Genomic DNA, 21,695 nt, shown 5'->3' on the forward strand with positions numbered 1-21,695 from the left:
GGTTATCAAACTTAAGTGTACATCAGAATCACCTGGTGAGCTAATTAAAACACTGATTGCTGGGCCCCACATGTAGAGTTTCTGGTCCAGTAGTTCTGGGAAGGGCCAGAGAATGTGCATTTCTAACAAGTTCTTGGAAGATGCTCATGCTGGAATTACTCTTTGAGAACCAATGTGCCTTTCCTAGCAAAGGAAGCCGTGACAGATGGTACCTGGAAAACCGGGACACTCTGACCCTAATAATGTGCGTTTTCAATGGTCTTAGCAAACGGCACACCAGGAGATTATATCCCATGCCTGGCTCCGAGGTTCCCACGCCCACGGAGCCTTGCTCATTGCTAGCACAGCAGTCTGAGATCAAACTACAAGGCAGCAGTGAGGCTGGGGGAGGGGCATCTGCCATTGCTGAGGCTTGAGTAAGTAAAAAAGCAGCCAGGAAGCTCGAACTGGGTGGAGCCCACCACAGCTCAAGGAGGCCTGCCTGTCTCTGTAGACTCCATCTCTGGGGGCAGGGCATAGCTGAACAAAAGGCAGCAGAAACTTCTGTAGACTTAAACGTCCTTGTCTGACAGGTTTGAAGAGAGTAGTGGTTCTCCCAGCACGGAGTTTGAGATCTGAGAACGGACAGACTGCCTCCTCAAGTGAGTCCCTGACCCCCAAGTAGCCTAACTGGGAGATACCTCCCAGTAGGGGCCAACTGACACCTCATATTAGCTGGGTGCCCCTCTGAGACGAAGCTTCCAGAGGAAGGATCAGGCAGCAACATTTGCCCTTCTGCAATATTTGCTGTTCTGCAGCCTCCGCTGGTGATACCCAGGCAAACAGGATCTGGAGTGGACCTCCAGCAAACTCCAACAGACCTGCAGCTGAGGGTCCTGACTGCTAGAAGGAAAACTAACAAACAGAAAGGACATCCACACCAAAACCCCATCAGTATGTCACCATCATCAAAGACCAAAGGTAGATAAAACCACAAAGATTGGGAGAAACCAGAGCAGAAAAGCTGAAAATTCTAAAAATCAGAGTGCCTCTTCTCCTCCAAAGGAATGCAGCTCCTCGCCAGCAACGGAACAAAGCTAGATGGAGAATGACTTTGATGAGAGAAGAAGGCTTCAGATGATCGGTAATAACAAACTTCTCTGAGCTAAAGGAGGATGTTCAAACCCGTCGCAAGGAAGCTAAAAACCTTGAAAAAAGATTAGACGAATGGCTAACTAGATTAAACAGTGTAGAGAAGACCTTAAATGACCTGATGAAAACCATGGCACGAGAACTACGTGACACATGCACAAGCTTCAGTACCCGATTTGATCAAGTGGAAGAAAGGGTATCAGTGACTGAAGATCAAATAAATGAAATGCAGCGAGAAGAGAAGTGTAGAGAAAAAAGAATAAAAAGAAACGAACAAAGCCCCCAAGAAATATGGGACTATGTGAAAAGACCAAATCTATGTCTGATTGGTGTACCTGAAAGTGACAGGGACAGTGGAACCAAGATGGAAAACACTCTGCAGGATATTATCCAGGAGAACTTCCCCAACATAGTAAGGTAGGCCAAAATTCAAATTCAGGAAATATAGAGAATGCCACAAAGATACTCCTCGAGAAGAGCAACTCCAAGACACATAATTGTCAGATTCACCAAAGTTGAAAGGAAGGAAAAAAAGTTAAGGGCAGCCAGAGAGAAAGGTTGGGTTACCCACAAAGGGAAGCCCATCAGACTAACAGCAGATCTCTCAGCAGAAACTCTACAAGCCAGAAGAGGGTGGGGGCCAATATTCAACAATCTTAAAGAAAAGAATTTTCAACCCAGAATTTCATATCCAGCCAAACTAAACTTCATAAGTGAAGGAGAAATAAAATCCTTTACAGACAAAACAATGCTGAGAGATTTTGTCACCACCAGGCCTGCCTCACAAGAGTTCCTCAAGGAAGCACTAAACATGGAAAGGAACAACCAGTACCAGCCACTGCAAAAACATGCCAAATTGTAAAGACCTTTGAGGCTAGGAAGAAACTGCATCAACTAACGAGCAAAATGACCACCTAACATCATAATGACAAGATCAAATTCACATAACAATATTAACCTTAAATGTAAATGGGCTAAATGTTCCAATTAAAAGACACAGACTGGCAAATTGGATAGAGTCAAGACCCATCAGTGTGCTGTATTCAGGAGATCCATCTCACGTGCAGAGACACACATGCTCAAAATAAAGAGATGGAGGAAGATCTACCTAGCAAATGGAAAACAAAAAAAAAAAAAGCAGGGGTTGCCATCCAACTCTCTGATAAAACAGACTTCAAAACAACCAAGATGAAAAGAGACAAAGAAGGCCATTACATAATGGTAAAGGGATCAATTCAACAAGAAGAGATAACTATACTAAATATATATGCACCCAATACAGGAGCACCCAGATTCATAAAGCAAGTCCTTAGAGAACTACAAAGAGACTTAGACTCCCACACAATAATAATGGAAGACTTTAACACCCCACTGTCAACATTAGACAGATCAACAAGACAGAAAGTTAACAAGGATATCCAGGAATTGAACTCAGCTCTGCACCAAGCAGACCTAATAGACATCTACAGAACCTTCCACCCCAAATCAACAGAATATACATTCTTCTCAGCACCACATCACACATATTCCAAAACTGACCACAGAGTTGGAAGTAAAGCACTCCTCAGCAAATGTAAAAGAACAGAAATTATAACAAACTGTCTCTCAGACCACAGTGCAATCAAACTAGAACTCAGGATTAAGAAACTCACCCACAACCGCTCAACTACATGGAAACTGAACAACCTGCTCCTGAATGACTACTGGGTATGTAACGAAATGAAGGCAGAAATAAAGATGTTCTTTGAAACCAATGAGAACAAACACACAACATACCAGAATCTCTGGGACACATTTAAAGCAGTGTGTAGAGGGAAATTTATAGCACTAAATGCCCACAAGAGAAAGCAGGAAAGATCTAAAATCAACACCCTAACATCATAATTAAAAGAACTTAAGAAGCAAGAGCAAACACATTCAAAAGCTAGCAGAAGGCAAGAAATAACTCAGATCAGAGCAGAACTGAAGGAGGCAGAGACACAAAAAAACCCTTCAAAAACATCAATGAATCCGGGAGCTGCTGTTTTGAAAAGATCAACAAAATTGATAGACCGCTAGCAAGACTAATAAAGAAGAAAAGAGAGAAGAATCAAATAGACGCAATAAAAAATGATAAAGGGGATATCACCACCTATCCCACAGAAATACAAACTACCATCAGAGAATGCTATAAACACCTCTATGCAAATAAACTAGAAAATCTAGAAGAAATGGATAAATTCCTGGACATATACACCATCCCAAGACTAAACCAGGAAGAAGTTGAATCCCTGAATAGACCAATAACAGGCTCTGAAATTCAGGCAATAATTAATAGCCTACCAACCAAAAAAAGTCCAGGACCAGATGGATTCACAGCCAAATTCTACCAGAGGTACAAACAGGAGCTGGTACTGTTCCTTCTGAAACCATTCCAATCAATAGAAAAATAGGGAGTCTTCCTCCCTAACTCATTTTATGAGGCCAGCATCATCTTGATACCAAAGCCTGGCAGAGACACAACAGAAAAAGAGAATTTTAGACCAATATCCCTGAAGAACATCAATGCAAAAATTCTGAATAAAATACTGGCAAACCAAATCCAGCAGCACATCAAAAAGCTTATCCACCATGATCAAGTGGGCTTCATCCCTGGGATGCAAGGCTGGTTCAACATACACAAATTAATAAATATAATCCATCATATAAAAAGAACCAAAGACAAAAACCACATGATAATCTCAATAGAAGCATAAAAGGCCTTTGACAAAATTCAACAGCCTTTCATGATAAAAACTCTCAATAAACTAGGTAATGATGGGACATATCTCAAAATAATAGCGGCTATTTATGACAAACCCACAGCCAATATCATACTGAATGGGCAAAAACTGGAAGCGTTCCCTTTGAAAACTGGCACAAGGCAGGGATGCCCTCTCTCATCACCCCTCTTCAACACAGTGTTGGAATTTCTGGCCAGGGCAATCAGGCAGGAGAGAGAAATAAATGGTATTCAGTTAGGAAAACAGGAAGTCAAATTGTCCCTGTTTGCAGATGACATGATTGTATATTTAGAAAACCCCATCGTCTCAGCCCAAAATCCCCTTAAGCTGATAAGCAACTTCAGAAAAGTCTCAGGATACAAAATCAATCTGCAAAAATCACAAGCATTCTTATACACCAATAACAGACAAACACAGAGCCAAATTATGAGTGAACTCCCATTCGCAATTGCTTCAAAGAGAATAAAATACCTAGGAATCCAACTTACAAGGGATATGAAGGGCCTCTTCAAGGAGAACTACAAACCACTCCTCAATGAAATAAAAGAGGACACAAGCAAATGGAAGAACATTCCATGCTCATGGATACGAAGAATCAATATCGTGAAAATGGCCATACTACCCAAGGTAATTTATAGATTCAATGACATCCCCATCAAGCTACCAATGACTTTCTTCACAGAACTGCAAAAAACTACTTTAAAGTTTATATGGAACCAAAAAAGAGCCCGCATTGCCAAGACAATCCTAAGCCAAAAGAAGAAAGCTGGAGGTATCACGCTACCTGACTTCAAACTATACTACAAGGCTAAAGTAACCAAAACAGCACAGTACTGGTACCAAAACAGAGATATAGACCAATGGAACAGAACAGAGTCCTCAGAAATAATACCACACATCTACAACTGTCTGATCTTTGACAAACCTGACAAAAGCAATGGGGAAAGGATTCCCTATTTAATAAATGGTGCTGGGAAAACTGGCTAGCCATATGTAGAAAGCTGAAATTGGATCCCTTCTTATACCTTATACAAAAATTAATTCAAGATGGATTAAAGACTTAAATGTTAGACTTAAAATCATAAAAACCCTAGAAGAAAACCTAGGCAATACCATTCAGGACACAGTCATGGGCAAGGACTTCATGACTAAAACACCAAAAGCAATGGCAGCAAAAGCCAAAATTGACAAATGGGATCTAATTAAACTAAAGAGCTTCTGCACAGGAAAATAAACTACCATCAGAGTGAAGAGGCAACCTACAGAATGCGAGAAAATTTTTATAATCTTCCCATCTGACAAACGGATAATATCCAGAATATACAAAGAACTTAAACAAATTTACAAGAAAAAAAATCAAACAACGCCATCAAAAAGTGGGCAAAGGATATGAACAGACACTTCTCAAAGGAAGACATTTATGCATCCAACAGACACATGAAAAAATGCTCATCGTCACTGGCCATCAGAGAAATGCAAATCAAAACCACAATGAGATACCATCTCACACCAGTTAGAATGGCGATCATTAAAAAGTCAGGAAACAACAGGTTCTGGAGGGGATATGGAGAAATAGGAACACCTTTACACTATTGGTGGGACTGTAAACTAGTTCAACCATTGTGGAAGACAGTGTGGCGATTCCTCAAGGATCTAGAACTAGAAATACCATTTGACCCAGCCATCCCATTACTGGGTATATACCCAAAGGATTATAAATCACGCTGCTATAAAAACACATGCACACGTGTGTTTATTGTGGCACTATTCACGATAGCAAAGACTTGGAACCAGCCCAAATGTCCATCAATGATAGACTGGATTAAGAATATGTGACACTTATACACCATGGAATACTATGCAGCCAGAAAAAAAGGATGAGTTCATGTCCTTTGTAAGGACATGGATGAAGCTGGAAACCATCATTCTGAGCAAACTATCGCAAGGACAGAAAACCAAACACTGCATGTTCTCACTCGTAGGTGAGAATTGAACAATAAGAACACTTGGACACAGGGTGGGGAACATCACACACCTGGGCCTGTTGTGGGGTGAGGGGAGGTGGGAGGGATAGCCTTAGGAGATATACCTAATGTAAATGACGGGTGCAGCACACCAACATGGCACATGTATACATATGTAACTAACCTGCACATTGCGCACATGTACCCTAGAACTTAAAGGATAATAATAAAACAAAATAAGTAAATAAAAGAGAACCAATGCAACAGATGATATGAATAGTGGAAATGACTTTTTTTTTTTTTAACCTTTCCTCAATATAGTTTGAGGACATCACAACCATTTACAGTTTAGTAAAAACAACGTGACAGGAAGCTGCCATGACAAAGAAGCAATAATGACAGTAATAACAGTCATCACCACACATCAGTAATAGCCATGACAGCATTTAATATTTACTGATCCTCACTGTGTAACAAGTACCATATTAAGTGCATCAGTGCTCATTGTCTCTTTTAGCGCTCATGACAACCCTATTAGATGAGGATGCTGGTGAAATTATCACTACAAAATAAGTTTGAGTTTACCAGCTACTTACTATGAACTATACCCACTTACCAATTTCTTTATATATGTTGTTTCATTTTACAGATAAAGAACCTAAGGCCTCTTAGAATTTCATTCCCACTGCTAAGAAGTGGAGAAATCAGGCAGTCCAATTCCAAAGTCCTTCCTCTTACCCACTTTATGTGCCATAGGGGGGCAGCCTGCTCTTTGCTGAGCTGGCCTAATTGTTAGATTTTAGGGTATTCAGAGCAGTGATTACCCCTAAATAATACTATGATATTTGAGAGATATCACATGTGATTTGTTACTAATAAAATACCAATTTTGCAAATGATATGCTTTATAAATTACAGTTTTGATCCCCATAATGATGTCATTCACACTCATATGAGTTCTGATAGGCTCACTAAATGGAAGAGAATGGGGTATAATTATGCATAATGCACTTTTGCTCATAGGGCTTTAGGCCATTATCCTTTGAACATTAATATATTATGCCCAGCATTTGAACTTCTCTGTCATCTGTGGTCTTCTGATCAGGAGAAAAGCTTGCAACATTTTGGGTACTTATTCATAAATACAGTTGACTCCCAGTCCAGTTTTCTTTAGAAATTGGCCTGTGAAGCCATCCAATTTGTTCCCTTGAACCAGTGTCTAGAGTGCTATAACCAATACTCAAGTTAGAAGACGGGTTGAAACCATTTTATGACAGTGTCTACCAGAGTATAGCAAGCGTTCTGATGGAAGAAAAGAAGTTTTAGACAGTATAATGATAATTCATTGAATTAATAGTTTTGGATTTCTTTGTATATGAGGACAAACATAATAGGCATATTGAATATATGAATTCATGGATATCATTGGCTAGGACAAGGCTGTTGGTGTTTGTAGAAAAAATCATTAGGTGGTGAAATGAAAATTACTTCCTTGATTCTCTTGCCTCAGCCTTCCAGGGGCATAAACAGACTCTAGGTTTTGGCATAACTGCTCTCCATAGATCATTCAGGTTTGGGCTGCCTGCATCTCAGCCTTCTTTAGTGAAAATGAGACCTTTCTTGGACTAGTTCTTGCTACACCTCATTTTCCAAGTGCAAAGGCATCAATCATCTCCCTAATCAACTATAGGTCTTTGTTTCTCAGTTGGAAGTGTCTTTCCCTCGTCTAAAGTGGAGCCCTGTCCCCCTCCCGGCTAAAAAGCCTCACATCATGTCACAGGCTCCTGTCATAGCATGACGCATTCTCTGTCCAAACCCAAGGGATGCTCCTGTCTTATTCCGCTGTGCGTTCATTTAAAAAATAAAAATAAAGCACATTTTTAAAAAAACACACCGCTCCTGAAACAGGGTCTTCTAAATGTAGCTTAAACACAATAGGCCAGTGGTTTATTTATAAATGCTGGAAACCTTTCCTAATTTGCAATTATGTGCAAAACTCCATTATATGAAACACGGAAGATGAGATGAGTGAGAATCTGGATGGCCAATAAATGTTTAGACAGATATTTAATCTTATTTTGTGTTACTGAGAAAATATAACTTAAACAAAGGTAGCACTTTTCATCCATCAGATGGTTAAAAACTCTTACAGTACAAGTATTGGGACGTGTGGAGAAATGGGAACACACGTGCATGGCTTGTGGCTTATAAATTAGTATAGCTATTTGGAAAAGCAATCTGGCAGCATCTAGCAAAATTAAAAATACAAATGCCTTACCACCCGTTATACCTAGGGGTTTATATACACGGATATACATGTGAGAATATCTATTACAGTATTACCTAAAATTAACTAGAGCAATAGATAAATTGTGGTCTATTTATACAAGGGAGTGTTATACAAGTTTAAAAGAAGATAACTAGATATAACATAAATAAACACAGATCTCAAAAACTTGATACCAGCTGAAGAAAATAAGTTGTTCAATGTGTCACACATTACAACACTTACGTAAGCAAAATCACTTGACAAGTGGGATGAATGAATAAGCACTACTCTTATCCACTTAGATAATTCTAATATAGATTTTCCTAACTCCTGGCAACTTACCTAAATTGTATGCATCCTTAAGACACAGTTCAGATTCTACCTCCTCCAGGACACCTCCTGGCCACAGTGATTCTTTTTATCCTCTGAACCACTTAATAATGAATACTTTCTATGCTCTGGACTCATTTATTTGATTCTGTTCTTGTGGGAATTAGCAGTTTCCCCATATAGCATGCTTAGTGTTATTCTTAGTGCATAGTAAGTCCTCATTGACTATTAGTGGCTATTACAATTTCAAATGTGTTTCTCCATTTGTATAGCATGTTACTCTGCCATAGTAGATATACAAAAGATGTTCACTTTTGACTATGAAAATGATGACCACATATTTCTATTAATGACCTATTTTCCCAACTCACCTCCAGAGGTGGGGCTCCTGACACTTTAATTACAGGATATCCTAACTTGCCAGTGAAAGCTGTGGGAATTCAGGAGTTAGACATTCACTAGTTCCACAAACTGAGTGCGAGTGCTGCTCTCTGAGGGCCCCAGATATGCACTAACCCTGACTCTAAGCTTAGCTGCTTCTAGATTCCCTGATGCTGTAGCTAGGGCTCTAGCAACCAACCCAAATGTCCAACAATGATAGACTGGATTAAGAAAATGTGGCACATATACACCATGGAATACTATGCAGCCATAAAAAATGATGAGTTCACGTCCTTTGTAGGGACATGGATGAAATTGGAAATCATCATTCTCAGTAAACTATCGCAAGAACAAAAAACCAAACACCGCATATTCTCACTCATAGGTGGGAATTGAACAATGAGAACACATGGACACAGGAAGGGGAACATCACACTTCGGGGACTGTTGTGGGGTGGGGGGAGGGGGGAGGGATAGCACTGGGAGATATACCTAATGCTAGATGACGAGTTGGTGGGTGCAGCGCACCAGCATGGCACATGTATACATATGTAACTTACCTGCACATTGCGCACATGTACCATAAAACCTAAAGTTTAATAATAATAAATAATAATAAAAGAAAAAAAAATAAATAAATAAATAAATAAATAAAAAAAAAAAGATTTCCAAACCCTGTAGCCCACTAGCCCACTGTCACTGAGAGACAATTTAAGCCTTTTAGAAACCAAATGCTAATCCTGAGACTTTTTTCCTAAGACCTTGAAGACCAGGAGAACTTCCCCATTTTAGCAATATCCAAGGATGCACTTTTAGAGAAAAATGTTTTAAGGAAGAACAAGCAGGGTCGATAGAGATGGGGAGAGTGTAGAGAGCAAGGATAACATTTCTCAGCAGAACACTTCACGCCCACTGGGTGCAGAGACTTTAAGTAAGTGATCTCATTTATCACAACACTCACAAGAGGACAATGGAGCATCATCTCACCTTCACACATTAGGAAACTGAGGCCTTGAGATTAATTAATGTGTCCACCACTGCACAGATAATTAGTGTTAGAATAAGGAATTAATTCCAGGTCTTTCTGGATTTAAAAACCTGTGTTTGTGGCATAAGTTAAATGTATTTGTTTCAATTAGATTCATTTACATTGTATTTGATTTTATTAAGTTAAAATGTATATTTCACATCCTTCTATGTCGAGGCACTTAGTTAATAATTTTGGGAGTTGAAAGAAGTGGTTGACTTGGAAAGGTGTGGATAAAGCTGATGGCTGCTCTGGACTATGGCCTCCACACACACAGGGTCTCAAGTTGCTATGAATGGAAAACAAACACTATCAACAAAAGAAATTAGAGGAAAGAAAGAGACCTCAAAATCATCATTTTTCTGTCAGTAGAATACTATGACAGTCTTGTCAGGCATGAATATACGAAGAAGATCGACTAAAATTAGCACATACATTTTGTTCAGGAAGTTGAAGTCCTTTGTAGGCCATTCTTTGATTTCCCCAGAAAGATCAGTTCTCTTTTGGGGTTTATAGTGGATGGCTTATTAAAAGCTACTTGCTCTAACATGATTTCTAAGGATGTGTATTCTTTGCAGTATCTTTCACCTCACCTTCAGCTGAAGTAAAAACATCCCAAATAAGGTAAATTTTCATGTTTTTATAAATAACCCTGAGATGAAGGTGACTCTCTCTCTCCGCGTATTCCTGTTATCCGCTGCAAATACTGACTGAAGTAATGTAGCAAACACACCACTGAAACTCTCAAGGGAGGAGACAATACTTAGTAGCAATCATGGAAAAACTGTTTCCAATTACGATGTTCCCTACAAACACATCCCTTTCGAGTAGTCAAAAAATAGCTGCAAACTTCAATTACCTATGCTTACAATGCTTATAATTCTCTTTAATATTTGAAATAGGATATAATATGAAATAATAGCAGTTCTTCTCTAAAAGTACAATCAAAAACAAAGAAAAAAATAAGCTCAGGTGGAAACAAGACTAAAGACAGAAGGAAGAAACTTTTTTATTTCAACAATAATTGAACTACATTACTTAAAAGTGAACCCTATAAGGGAGGAAGTCATGCAAATACATCTTTTACTGACATCAATTGGTTATGAGTCATTTACTTATAAAGCAGAATACTTCATAGATTATGCTCCCCCAACAGATAAATTATAGGTGCAACATGTTGAGAATATGACATTCAATAAATGAAACTCAATAAGGCCAATGGGCCTTTTAAGTCTCTTATAAATTCAATATTTACTGAAATAGAATGACTAAAGCCCTGTATTGCAAGGGTGATACATAGGTATATGCTGAAACTTACCCTGAGTCTTCTTACTAATGGCATATTAACTATCCTAATTTTAAGGAGCCATGACAGATTGAGAAAGCAACGTAGTATAAAACACAAGACAATTGAGAACTATGGTGTCACATTACTACTTTGTATAGTCATCATCCTAGAGTTCCTGTTAAGGAAAAATAACAGTACAATAGTATTTTTGTTTTAATTTACTTTATAGAGGCATTAAATTTCCATATACAATTATTTTTTGTTAAGATACGACATTTTAAAATCTAGTCAAATTTATTATTGTATTTTTAAGGTCCAATCCTAATAATCTATTAATCAAATATGTTTGATTAATAGGAAGTTTGAAAGTTCCTACTAAAAATGCTTTCTGCAAATGCATTGGGACAAGAGAGCTCTTAGCATTCCATGGAGAGTCCAAAACTGAAAACCGAATTCTGATAAAGTATTCTCCCTTTCTTAAAAAAAAAAAAAACCTGCAAATTATTGAGCCACCTTTGTGGTACGACTTGTGCCATAGGTGATCAAGGCAGAATTTTGCAATACACATACATTTCAAAACTCCAGGAAAGGATAGACATACCTGGTTTATAGTCTTGTCATAATGTCATTAAAATCAATTACTGATTTAAATTAAAATTGGCTTAAATAAAGTAGACTTTAGTCAAGTGGTTCTCAATCATGGTTCCATCCCAGAAACTAGTATGTGGTGGGACTTTGCCTTTAACCAAAAAAAAAAAAAAAGTTTTCTAGATTTCTGATGGGCAGTGAGGGTTGAGAATCACTGTTTTGATCTTAATGATATAGGCAACCACTAAGAGATCCTTACAGAGTCAGATCACCCAGACACCTTGTGTTAATTTTCTAATCTGAAGAGGCATTTATGCCATTTCATCAAACAGATGGTATCCGAAGGCCTCATCAGGAGTGTGCAGCTGAAAGTAATACTGGATATGTAGAAAAAAAGAAGTCTGAATTTTTTGACAGTTGTACAAAGGGTCGATTCAGGTGGTGAGCTGAAATGGCTTCTATTGTTTTTGAATTAGGATAATATTTGCCTATTGGTTTTTGAATTAGAATAATAAGACTTTTACTTTCATATTCTGCAACTTGTACTTAGCGATATGTCACAGTCAAGTGATAACTTCATATGCTTAATTTAAAATGCCTATGTATGCACAATACAACCAAATACATAGGACCCGAAAGTTTTAGAAACCCATGTTATTCATGTATTCCTTTATTGTACATTTATGGAGAAAAAAATTATACTATGTTCGCTGGGTACTGTTCTAGGTACTGGAAATATAGTAGTGAACAAAGAGAAACAAAAATCTCTACCTTCAGAGAGCTGCTTCTTGTGGGGGGATTTCTGAATAAGAGCCAGATGGAGCTTTATTTATTTACTTTCATTTATATACCTTTGCTCATCATAAATAATTTGAAACTGCTACAGAGATAAGCACAATACAACAGAAAATAATATAGATAAGGACAAAATAAAAACTAACTAAAGAGTGATATGATAACCTTGGTGAACTTTATTTTTCCCTTGAATTTTTATGATGAAGAAACCTTGGTGAATTTTTAAGAAATCCAGAGAAAATAGCCTGGAAGGTGATTGGAATAATTCAAAGGTAAAATAAACTGCAACTGATGTTAAATAAAATTAAAACTTGCAGTAAATTCAAAAACATACAAATCAAATTCCTTTAAAACAATGATTTTTAAAAATCCAGAGTTGTTCCCCAGAATGTCTGTAAAGTTCTTAAAAAATTAAATCCTGGGACCCACTTCAGATCTTCTCAATTATAATCCATGTGAGGTCTAAACATATGTATTTTGTTTTAGTATAGGACATGTTGTTTTATTATAAAATTGAACCCAAGATGATGATAACTTAAACTACATCTTGATATATTTTTTAAAATAGACTTAAGGGGTACAGGTGCATCTTTGTTACATGGACATACTGCATAGTGCTGCAGTCTGGGCTTTCAGTGTAAATGTCACCTGAATAGTGTACATTGTACCCAACAGGTAGTTTCTCATCCCTTACTCCCTTCCCATCCTTCCACCTTTTAACACACCAATCAAACATATGTATTTTTTAAATTTCCAGAGGTGGTTCTGATGTTCATTTAAAAACCACTGTCTGAAGGGTGGGACTTGCTAGATGGTAGAGTGAGGAGCTGGGCAAATCTGCTTCCTCTCAAAAAACTCAACTGTAAAATATTGTCAGAATCCAGAATTTTGGGGCCCCAGTAATCAATCAGCATTAAGCAGTAACTTGAGAAATGTTTATTCATGAACCACTGACTGTTGCATGTGGGGTAGGAAATTTATAAGAGTTATATGTATAAAAATATTTATAAGAAATTTCTAAGGTGACTTCTTTATCTTAAATTCTATGATTATTTCCAGATACATAATACACATTAGCATCAAAAATGTTTATAAAAAACCTATTCAGCGATTGTGATGCTTTCATAATTAACACTGCATTTGCAAACACTTGCACATTTTTAAAGTGCTATTTAAAGAGCTGATTTTCTTAAATAGGGAAGATACTGCATTTGAAACCTTATTTACAAGAGCTGCCAGGACACTTTATTTTAATATATGCTATTGTAGTCCAACCTTATGTCATAAAGTATTCACAAACATAAAACTACAAGGATCATAATTAGCTAGATTATACTGCACGTGGAAAATCAGAGTATTAACATCACAGCCCTTGATTTTTTTATTTTTTTAACCAACATTATTTAGTGATTACCATGTGCCAAACATTGTTAATTCCTGTACATGTATCAATTCATTTAATCCTCGAGACATTCCTAAAATGGAACTACTATTATCATATCTGTTTTAAAAGATGAGGAAACTGAGAGGTACAAGAGGTTGAGTAACTTGCCCTAAGGCACTAAGAGGCAGTGAGAGACTAACTTGCCTATGGGTAATGCATGGCATATAGCCTGGATTCAAATTAGCTGGCTCCCAAACCTCATGCTCTTATCTACTCTGCTGTGTTGCCAGAGCTTGTAAACCTATGAGCCTGTGTTGTAAGGCAAAATACCCAGAGGGAAATGAAGGCAGTTATTAAAGAAAAGAACGCATCTTATTTTCTTTAAATACATGCATACATGTACACAAATACAGGCCAACACTCACACTCTGGCACAGTCCTCATATACAGACAAAACCAAAAGAAGAAGATCACCAGAATACTAGGGATTTGAAGTTAAGCCTTTAGTGTTTTAGATTAAATTTCTAGTGCCTTACCTTAAAAACACAAAAATGAATCATCACAAATGCTATATCACGAGCAAATGTATTGCATATATAATGTCAATCATAGGCAATACCAAAATATATTATTCTATAATATAACATGTCCAGTATATATAGAGCCTTTATTTACCTGTTTGAATTATTTTATGTCTAATTTAAGGGTCCCCTCTTCTATCTTAAATAAACAGGCACACCAATTTCATCTTCCAGAAGATTTGTTACCTAAATCAGTTTAGTCCCATGGTGTACCTGACGTATAACATCATGCATTCCTGCATTTCTCACCAAGCACCTTTGCTCCATCTATAGTGACATTTGTGTTCTTTTTCTGCAGATTTGAAGATTTCATACTTGAATTTGGTATTTTACCATTAGTGCTGAGATATTATTTTTTGAAAGAAGTTTTTATATCAACCAAACATGTTGTATATGGCTGAGATGTTCATGTCAGACCTCTAAGACATCCTCACACATTTATCAAAAAGTTATGATAGAGCTCCACTGAAGAATGAAAACGCCAAGAGACATGAAATGGGATGAAATACAGAACTTCAGAAACCTCTGGTTAGTGAGAAAACATAGAGGCATAGAACAAGCACAAGCAAACATCAATGTCGCCAATGAAAGACTGCAGCAGTTAAAAGAAAACTGATAGCTAATGGCAGGCTAGATAAGAAGCAGCCTTCTCCAGTGAATCACATGACATTCCTTTCTGGGAACCCAGAGCCTGTCCCATGCTTCCTAGTGTGCTTCTGAGCTAGGCTTTGCAGCAAAGAGACAATTTCGCTTAACTTTTTAATTAACGTGTGTCCTTGCTGATAGACACTGTGAATGAAGCACTTTTTCCTTCCCATTATGGCTTAGAGTTTAGATTTAATTACTGTGGAAATGAATCAAGAAACATGACTTCGGGCACAGCATTTTAAATGTCGGCAGAGTAACCATATTAATTCTCTATTTTAAAGTATCAGTGTCATCCCATCTTCATGATGAGTGATGTGAAAATAACTTTAGAAAGGAGGTTACTGACCCAGAGACTCTGTGGACCATGGGAATATCACCTGTTAGTTGTAATTTGGAAAGCTTTTGTTTGGATAATGAGTTAGTTTTATTTTGCAAGTACTCATGAATACTTATGCATCATGAAAATTTGCTCTTACAGTGTTATATTTGAGATTTTCGGGGCCCCTTAACTTGAGCCAATGAGCTGATAAAATATATAATATCATATATAATGATGCATATCATCAAATGTGTACACAGCCACATTTTCTAAAAATGAAAAGTTTAGAAAAGTAGCCTAAAATAAGTAGGGGAAATATAGATAGAGATAAAATTATTATACAGGTAGAGAAAATTATCTCTCATGTCATAAGCTATAACCCATGAAAATACAGTAAAGTTCTAAAATATTTAGTCCTCCAATAAAATATGTATTTTGAAAAAAAAAATAAAAACAACTCAAAATGACCTTAAAAGAAAAAAAAAACTTGAAAAACATGTGAGATACCTTCTCATGCAATCCAGCGCTCGGATAAAGAAGTCCTTGTGTAACTGGTGCTCATCTCTCAAGATTGAGCATTGTTCAAGTGTCACTGACATCGATGTCCTGTCTTTGGCACTTTTACAACAGGTGAAACGAATACCATTTAGTTTGCGGCAAATCTGTAACATATGTAAAAACGAATGTTTATTGTTCATTTGTGATACTGTAAAGTGTTGGCCTCCTCCAAACACTTCTAGTCTAAACACATCAAATATAAATTTGGGTTTCTGTTAATTTATGATAGTCAATTGGTTCAATCGGTCTCATCAAATGTAAAACCATTACCTTTTCATTTCAAAAGCCAAGGCAATGGACCCAATTTATTTAGTTCTTTGTACATGAGACATGGAACTGTTGAAGCCATATAAGATGTAAAATATCCAGCAGAGGACGCAGCACACTACCCAAGGGGGGTGCCTGGTCTGCAGTGTATGACAATGCTAAACTATTCCCAGCTCAGAAATAACACCTTCATTGTAAAGAGGAAAAAACAAACAAAAAACTATATTCCCTGGATCAAACAGTTGATTCAAATAGTATATAGCTAATATTCTCTTATTTTTCATTTAAGAAACATTTGCTAGTCTTGGCTTTAGGTTATGAGATTTTAAACATCCTCATGGTGCCTCACAACAGATAAGGGAACTACTCATCAATACTAAAAAGGAGAACAATAGAAACGGCCACTGTTTATTGCAAATTGACCGTACTCTAGGGTACAACACGAAGAAATTTCACACACATTTGCTCTTTTTAATAAACTTCACAGGGGCTGGGCACAGCCGCTCATGCCTGTAATCCTAACACTTTGGGAGGCCAAGGCAGGAGGATCATTTGAGCTCAGGAGTTTGAGACCAGCCTGGGCAACATAACAAAGCCTCCTCTCTATTCAAAAAAATAAATAAATAAATTAGCTGGGCATGGTGATGCATGCTTGTAGTCCCAGCTACTTGGGAGTCTGAGGTGGGAGGATTACTCGAGCCTGTGATCATGCCACTGCACTGCAGCCTGGGCAACAGAGTGACACCCTGTCTCAAAAAAAAACCTCCCAAATTAACAATAAAAGTAAATAAATAAACTTCGCAGAACTCTAGAGGAAGGTATAATTGTTTTCATTTTATAGATGAGGAAACTGAGGTTTAGATGGGTTAAGTAACTTGCACATAGCAGAGCAGAACCAGGATTCAAACAGAACTCTACTTAAGTTCAAGAATCAAGTCTTTTAACTTCTGTTATCTTCTGTATTCCTCTACGGTTCTTTCTTTTTGTTATTCTGATTTAAGTCAGAGAAAAATCACTGAGCATCAATAGTCTCTTGTCTCATTGCCTTATGAGTAATAGGGGAATCATTCCATTCCTTTCTCTTCTATCCCATGGTAGGGTTCTAACATGAGATAACAATAATCAACTTCGGCATTACAATGCTAATCAGTGTGCATTTAAAATAAATCTAATGTGAAATAACAAAGGTCTTCTTTATTATCTGTCATCAAGCAGTCTTTAAAAGTTGTCCGCTTTTAAAAGAAGGTAAAATAATATAGCTAATCTAGAATTTATTACCATGTTTTAATTGTGTTTCTTATACTTAAACTTGAATTTATACATCACTATTAATTCAGAACTTTGGTACTTCTATTTCCAATATAAGTGGCTAGAAAAATGTGAGAGCATGATTTCTCCATACAATCTTTTTACATCTAAAAAATTCTAATCCTTTCAAATAAATAGTATTTCATTTTAAAAAATTCTTAACTATATTTATAATAATAAAACAGACCATAATGGCTATTTATGAGATATGATTTTTAAATTGAGTTAATATTCTTTAAAATTTATTGTTACTATCACATGCACTTGTCCTACTTAGAATATTTAATGTTCTAAATTTAAAGTCTAGTGGAGGTAAGGGCACTTCCATCAGAGTACACAGGTTAGGCCTTGATTTCTACAATACCTGAACTATTGATTTAACACATTTGATTGTCATTTGTCCTCTTTAAATCTTCACTTTTACTATTTAAACTTAAAGAAGACAAAACCAAATGACTTTATTTTTATTATTATTATTTTTGAGATGGAGTCTCACTCTGTCACCAGGCTGGAGTGCTGTGGCGCAATCTCAGCTCACTGCAACCTCCAGCTCCCTGGTTCAAGCGATTCTCCTGCTTCAGCCTCCTGAGTAGCTGGGATTACAGGCATGCGCCACCATGCCCGGCTAATTTTTGTATTTTAGTAGAGACGGTGTTTCACTATGTTGGCCAGGATGGTCTCGATCACCTGACCTCGTGATCCACCCGCCTCAGCCTCCCAAAGTGCTGAGATTACAGGCGTGAGCCACCATGCCTGGCCACTTTATATTTTTCAATTAGAATGGAAAACATTAACTGAAGCAGTATTTCACTAAATAGATTTTAAAAAGAAAGGAAAATAAAATAAAAACAAATATTAACAAAATATTTTTGGAAAATATCAAAAGGAATTTCTGTATTTCTTTATTTTAAGAGTATCATAAATAGGCCCATGATTTACAAATAGAATATTGAAACTGAGGCATTAGCTAACAGAAATGCTACTAATCATTCATTCAGTGGTGAATTGAGAGTAAATCATATTTGGTCAGTATACACTTTTCAAAAAAATATTTTAGAAATGTGTGGGATTTATAGGAAAACTTTTTCATACATTAAAATGGGAAATTGCATATACTAAAAGAAAATATACTTTTGTGTTTATACATGTGTATCCTTAATTTATCTATTTACTTAACTTCACAATATGTACATAATGACACATTTATATGTTTGTAAATCATCAGATGGCATGAGTATCAAACTATCTTCATGCCGTCATGTTTTCAGTAAAATAGAAAACACAATTTATGACCTACCATTGTGAAATTTTTGTTAGAATTAACAACCGTAGTGGTCTTAGAAGATACAAAGAGCAGCTACACTATTAAAAACAACCTTCATGTAATATAGTATGGTGCTAAAGGGAACCAGTGTAAATGAGCTGCCTGAAAGCAATATTTCATATTGTTACCTTTGATGTTCTTCCCTGGGGCTCCAAGAAGGCAGGAAGGGAAACTAAAGAAGCTTTCCTCTGCCTTGCTTTTGGTAAATTATTTCATATGGGCTCATGGTAAATTATCCATTCCTTTTTCCCAGAAGAAAGTAAGTGATATTGAATTATAATTGAAGCACTGGAAGTAGGGGAAAACTTTCTGTTTTAAATGCTATGGCTAGAGAATGAATAGAGTATGCTAGAAGCATGGTTAATCTGAGCTCCAAATTATAAGAGTAACACTGCAGAAACTGCAAACATGGCATTTATTATAAAGATCTTTGACATGTACCATTCCTGATGGAAGGATGCATTCCTAATGAAAGGATGTTTGGGTCTGAATGTTTAACACAATTCATAAATTTCATGTGAGCTATGCCTCAACGGTTACCAGATAAGAGCCTTAAAAATACAGGCATTTTTTTTATCTCTAATTCTTATAGAAAGCTGGGGTGAGAACACAGGTAGCTCTTTTACCCCAAGGGCACCATTAAATGAGAAAGAGCTATACAAAATATAGTTCATTACCCTAAGAGCAATCCATCAGTAATGAATTCTATGCCAACATCTAAATTAACAAACACATTTATAAGCTCATTAACTGAACAATATGTCCAGGAGCCTTATTGAAGCTGTGAATCAGAGATCTGATAACCACATTCTGTTGAAACCATATGTCTCTAAAGCAGCAGTTCAAAATCCTGGGTGATACGGGCAATTGACGTTGCAACACGCAACATCAAGAAACTCACAGACACTTCCTCAGAGTGGAGAACACATTCAAGGTTGGTAAGAATAGCAAATAAGCAAGAGTCTTTCTTGAGTGCATCTTCTTCCATCTTATGTTCTAGTCTATGGATAGAACTACCAACAAGAGTAAAAATGCCTAATCCATGGACTAATAGACGATGACACCTCTGCACTGGTAACCCAAAGTGCAGAGGTTGGACTCTGCACAGTAGAGAACTGATAATATTTGCTGGTTATGACATGGCAGGAAATAAGATTTGACATGAGAGTGCTTACCGTTGCAGCCAGCCACATAATTTCTACATTCTTTCTTTTTTTGGATTGGATATTTTGAAGGAGATTTTCTAGTAATGCTTTTAAATCATTTTGTTCCTGAAAATGTGAAATATCTGAAGGGGGAAAAAACAAAGGAGAAAAATAAAATGAGACAGTGTTCACATTAAGCTGCCCATGGAGTTTTTTCAATACATTTATTTGCAAACACAACTTTTCTTTTAAACAGGGTCTTGCTCTGCCTACCCAGGCTGGAGTGCCAGTGGGGCCCAATCTCTGCTCACTGCAGCCCAGCCTCAATTTCCCAGACTCAAGTGATCCTCCCACCGCAGTGCCCAAAGTGACTGGGATTACAGGAGCACATCACCATGCCCAGCTACTTTTTGTATTTTTTGCAGAGACAGGGTTTGGCCATATCACCCAGGCTGATCTCAAACTCCTGAGCTCAAACTGCCTGTCGTGGCCTCCTGAAGTGCTGGGATTACAGGCATGAGCCACCGTACCCAGCCTCAAACACAATTTTATAAGAACGAATATCATTTGAAGCAAAGGATTTCTGAGGATAACCATACTTATTAATTTATCTGGTTTTATTCTTTACTTACAAATATGCTTAATTCTCTCATTCTCTATTCTGTGTAACTATGGTAATATCAAGTGGTCCTACAGTACTATTTTACCAGCATTTTGGACAAAGATGTTGGCTTCTGTCTTACTTTAACGAAAGCATAAGACATAGATGGCATGAGATATAACTTTCCTTTTTTTGCCATTGAGTAGCTAGTCTGAATCAAGAGAATATATTAAATTGAACAACTCAGGGGTGGGAGAAATCTGAAAGTTCAAATAAGACACATGAAGTCAGTTGCCATACAGCAAGTGTCCCTGAACTCGGCACTATTAACTTCTTGAATCAGGTAATAATTTGCTGGGAGGAAGACCATACTGTGCAATACAGGATGTTTCACAGCATCCCTGGCCTCTACCATTCACATGCCAGTAGCAGCTTTCCCAAAGTAACAGTAAAAACGGCCTTCGGACACTGCCAATGTCTCCGGACAGAAAAATATATCCTGCTTGAGAACCACTGCTATAAAGAAGCACAGATATGACACAGAAAGAGGAAAAACATGAGGCTATATTTCACAGTATGAGATAATTGGGTAGAAAGCAGGAAATGACACTGGTTGCTTAGATTTCTGCATGCTAACAACTAAAGGATGGGTAATAAACGGCATACACTTTATACTAAAAACGGAGACAATGTACGTTATGACACAAATGTCCCCAAGACTTGGTGAGATGGGATTCAATATTACAGTGATAGAAACAAAAAGACTGTCTAAGTGAATGGTTGGGTAAGTACTATATAGTATGAAAATACACTCTACTGTTGAATCCATAAACTGAGAGATAAATTCCTGAGAGCTTTAACTGAGGCTAAAAACAGGACAAAATAAGATGGACTACACCTACGTTACCAAGTTTCACTGAAGAAATAGATGACGTCTTCCTTACAAGTTCACAAAAACTGACATAAATGAATTTTAGTAGTAATGAGGCTTTGTACTTTTTCAAATTTGTACCAGATGTTGCAGT

General features: G+C 37.1%; 1 protein-coding gene across 8 annotated transcripts in view; it reads right to left on the reverse strand.

The window, feature by feature from the left end:
- The window catches only part of INPP4B (inositol polyphosphate-4-phosphatase type II B), an 831,569-nt gene that overhangs the window by 37,581 nt on the left and 772,293 nt on the right, over positions 1 to 21,695 (reverse strand). For all 8 annotated transcript variants that reach the window (XM_054486648.2, XM_063664144.1, XM_054486649.2 and 5 more), the window contains 2 exons: positions 20,100 to 20,212; positions 15,975 to 16,129 (listed from right to left, as the gene is read on the reverse strand). In XM_054486648.2, coding sequence (XP_054342623.1) covers positions 15,975 to 16,129; positions 20,100 to 20,212 — 268 coding nt within the window. The remainder of the gene's footprint in view (positions 1 to 15,974; positions 16,130 to 20,099; positions 20,213 to 21,695) is intronic.

Source organism: Pongo pygmaeus, chromosome 3 (assembly GCF_028885625.2).
Source record: "Pongo pygmaeus isolate AG05252 chromosome 3, NHGRI_mPonPyg2-v2.0_pri, whole genome shotgun sequence".
In the NCBI taxonomy this organism is placed as follows: domain Eukaryota; kingdom Metazoa; phylum Chordata; class Mammalia; order Primates; family Hominidae; genus Pongo; species Pongo pygmaeus.